General features: G+C 40.3%; 1 protein-coding gene across 1 annotated transcript; it reads right to left on the minus strand.

The window, feature by feature from the left end:
* Positions 1 to 1,676: 1,676 nt before the first annotated feature.
* On the minus strand, positions 1,677 to 3,067 carry LOC138369653 (trans-Golgi network integral membrane protein 2-like). Its single transcript, XM_069333080.1, has 2 exons — positions 3,048 to 3,067; positions 1,677 to 2,304 (listed from the first exon to the last, which is right to left on the minus strand). Exons 1-2 carry the CDS (start codon positions 3,065 to 3,067, stop codon positions 1,677 to 1,679), a joined length of 648 nt encoding a protein of 215 aa, XP_069189181.1.
* Positions 3,068 to 3,624: the final 557 nt, after the last annotated feature.

Raw genomic sequence — 3,624 nt, forward strand, 5'->3', positions numbered from 1 at the left:
GAGGATAGTAATTAATTACTCTAAAGGTAATCACGAGTGATTACCGTTCTCTTAGCACGTTGAACATTGTAAATCAGAGTTTACGATCACTGAGTGATTAGTATCCGATTAATGTAAATTAACGTAACTAGTAAAGAGCTTAAACAGCTGTCTGTGAGTACAGGGATTAATGGGATTTTCTCACTGAATGCTCGACGGGTAGAGTGTTGTGTAATTTCCGCGTTACTAGTGACAGTTGTAAGAGTTATTAAATTAACGTAAATGTTACCTTGTTATTAACGTAAATCAAATTGTTACTGAGTGTTGATCGTCCGTGGGACGAAGTGTTAACGTAAAGATTAACTTGAGGAAGGGTTGCTGGAGTTGCCAGTGAACCCATTAGTTATTGTTGTCATTGAAAGGCTACTGATTTGATTGCATTCCAACCGCTATTGCAGGAGCAAACTGCACTGAAGCGTAGAACAGTAGGAGGTTACTGAAGACGTGTTTCAGAGCCCACTGTGTCATTTGTTGTAATTGTGATTATAGATCTGTTAGTTCTTGTTTCTTGTTAATTCCTCTGTGGTCACGTTTATGTTCGAGTTAGTTCATTATGCAGTCCGAGGGGCTGGTGTCTAGCTGTCATTGATAGTGTCACAGGAAGGATTTCGAGTAACGTCATTGACATTTCTTTTTGTTTTGTTGTAGTAGTTAGTACTTTATTGAATAAACTAAGTTGTTATGGTTAACACTGTCTTTTCGTTACACCCCACACATTATTATTGTTATGCAAGTGTTCTTCACACTCGACTAATAAAATTGAGACTGATTCTGAGTTTTGGACCAAATATACGGCACCACACAACAATAAATTATTGTTGTGAGAGCCCGTGACCTACTCGTTAGATTCGCATCGGCGAATGGCGAAGGTCGACGGCCTAGTGGGGGGGATTTCAATTTTTATTGGGGTCTCGGCGTTTGCTCGCGCCTAGTCAATTGTTCATACATGGTCCCAAAGTGAGGAATGAGCTGCTTACTACACTGGTGTGTTAGCTAAGCAAGTCCTTCCTCAGGTGATCTAATTGAATATCATGAAAGGAATAAAGGTTAAAGAATAAAGAAAATTCTTAGAAATTTTCCGAGCCCAATTCCTTATACCAATTTCATTTATTCCCACTTAATCAAGTCACCGAAAACTCTCACAATCACTAATGAGTGACAGGTAACGTTTTTCGTGTGTGTGTACAAGTGATTTATAAACACATTTGAGACACTACGCTGTTATCAACTATTGCAGTGTATTGAAGGTTATTGATCATTAATGTCAGTGTGACACTGTGATCTATCTCTTTACAGGGATCCAGTAAGTAGAGTAAGTCACTGATTGTTGTTTGTTACTCATTGGATTATTTTGTCCGAGTGACAAGTGTGGTTTCTCATATGTGTACGGTTGTGTATTGCATTATGATGTAGTGTGATACATTGTTAGAAGTTTGTCTGGGGACACGAGATAATTAATCCTCCAGATTAATTATGTAAGGACATCAAACGTATTTAGTGAAGTTAGTAATGTAATTAGTAAAGTCATTAATGTCATTGGTTGCTAGTTGTCAGTTTGACAGTGTATTGAGTATTAATTGATTGTTTCATCTGATTTGATAAACAATAATTTAACGTATTGAAGTAATTGCTAAATGTCAGTGTGACAGTGTATTAGCGTAATTCTTTGACTGACCACTGTGGGGCAGTGTGTTACTAACATAACTCTTTGGTTGACCACTGTGGGGTAGTGTGTTACTAACATAACTCTTTGGTTGACCACTGTGGGGCAGTGTGTTACTAACATAACTCTTTGGTTGACCACTGTGGGGCAGTGTGACATTAGCATAACTCTTTGGTTGACCACTGTCGGGACGTGACTCATTAGCATAACTCTTTGATTGACCATTGTGGAGCAGTGTGTTACTAACATAACTCTTTGGTTGACCACTGTCGGGACGTGTGACATAAGTGTAACTCTTTGATTGATGACTGTGGGGCAGTGTGTTACTAACATAACTCTTTGATTGACTACTGTGGGGCAGTGTGATATTAGCATAACTCTTTGGTTGACCACTGTGGGGCAGTGTGACATTAGCATAACTCTTTGGTTGACCACTGTGGGGCAGTGTGACATTAGCATAACTCTTTGGTTGACCACTGTGGGGCAGTGTGTTACTAACATAACTCTTTGATTGACTACTGTGGGGCAGTGTGACATTAGCATAACTCTTTGGTTGACCACTGTGGGGCAGTGTGTTACTAACATAACTCTTTGGTTGCCCACTGTGGGCAGTGTGTTATTAACATAACTCTTTGGTTGACCACTGTCGGGACGTGTGACATAAGTGTAACTCTTTGATTGACCACTGTGGGGCAGTGTGTTATTAACATGACTCTTTGATTGATGACTGTGGGGCAGTGTGTTATTAACATAACTCTTTGGTTGACCACTGTGGGGCAGTGTTTTATTAACATAACTCTTTCGTTGATCACTGTCGGGACGTGTGACATAAGTTTAACTCTTTGATTGACCACTGTGGGGCGCTGTGTTAGTAACATAACTCTTTGACTACTGTGGGGCAGTGAGTTATTAAAGTAAATTAATTGAATATTAATTGTTAATTAATTTCAGTGCCGACCTAGTGACGTGAAGTAACGTAATTACTTGTGGGTGTGTTATTATGGTGATTGTTCTTATGGCGCTGTTGTGCCATTTCATTTGATTAATTCATGTTTTGTGTTGATTCGGCAAGAGTGTGCAAGAACTGTTTCAGGTTAGTTGACGTTTGTTGATGACCTGTCCAGTGGGTCGAAGCCTTGTGTCTCTATACACCTGTCAGGTGGTTGGTCAGGAGATCTACTACAACCGTGGAGTTTGACAGATTTGACGTCACTCTCTTGATTTAACATAAAGTTTGGAGCTGTGTATTAGACAATAAGTTTATTGATTAAATTGTTATTTGTTTACACAGGTTTTATGCCATTTCTCATTCTCCATAACGCCCCTATTTCATTACCCTACTTACCAATTGTCCTTAAGTGGCATTTGAGCTGGTTCAGGCTCCAGCCCCTAACCAAAACACTGAATATTAAATTCGATGTAAGAACTAGTCCTCTACCTACTTTAGCGAAGCGAGTTACAGAGAGAACAACCCAGTGAGAGAAGGTGTTGTGGCGCATTGTGAAGGGGAAGACCACCTTGGTTTTCGTCCTTCTCCTGTACTACTGCATCTTTGGCGTTTGCTCTCGCCGATCTCTTCTTTCGGATTGATCATTCCACAACTGGCATCCCTGCATGGAGCCTGGGTTTGAGTTTGCAGACAACCCGGAAGTAGAATCTCACATCTGGCTTAACAACCAGGGAATAAGGCAGTTAACAGTTAAAGTAATTTACCATAGGCCGGAGGAGACCATAAGCTCTGCAGCCAGATTGAGTATAGTGTACTCTCACTTCTGGATTCCAACGTGGGTTTGCTCTGTAAAGTAAATTCCCCCTATCCGGATGTATAATCTCACAGACAGCCTCTCACATAAATCTGTCTCAGAAGACTCTCTCACATAAAGCTCTGCCAGAACAGTTTCTCACATAAAACTGTTCTGGAA

The sequence above is a fragment of the Procambarus clarkii genome, chromosome 29 (genome assembly GCF_040958095.1).
Source record: "Procambarus clarkii isolate CNS0578487 chromosome 29, FALCON_Pclarkii_2.0, whole genome shotgun sequence".
NCBI classification, from domain to species: Eukaryota; Metazoa; Arthropoda; class Malacostraca; order Decapoda; family Cambaridae; genus Procambarus; species Procambarus clarkii.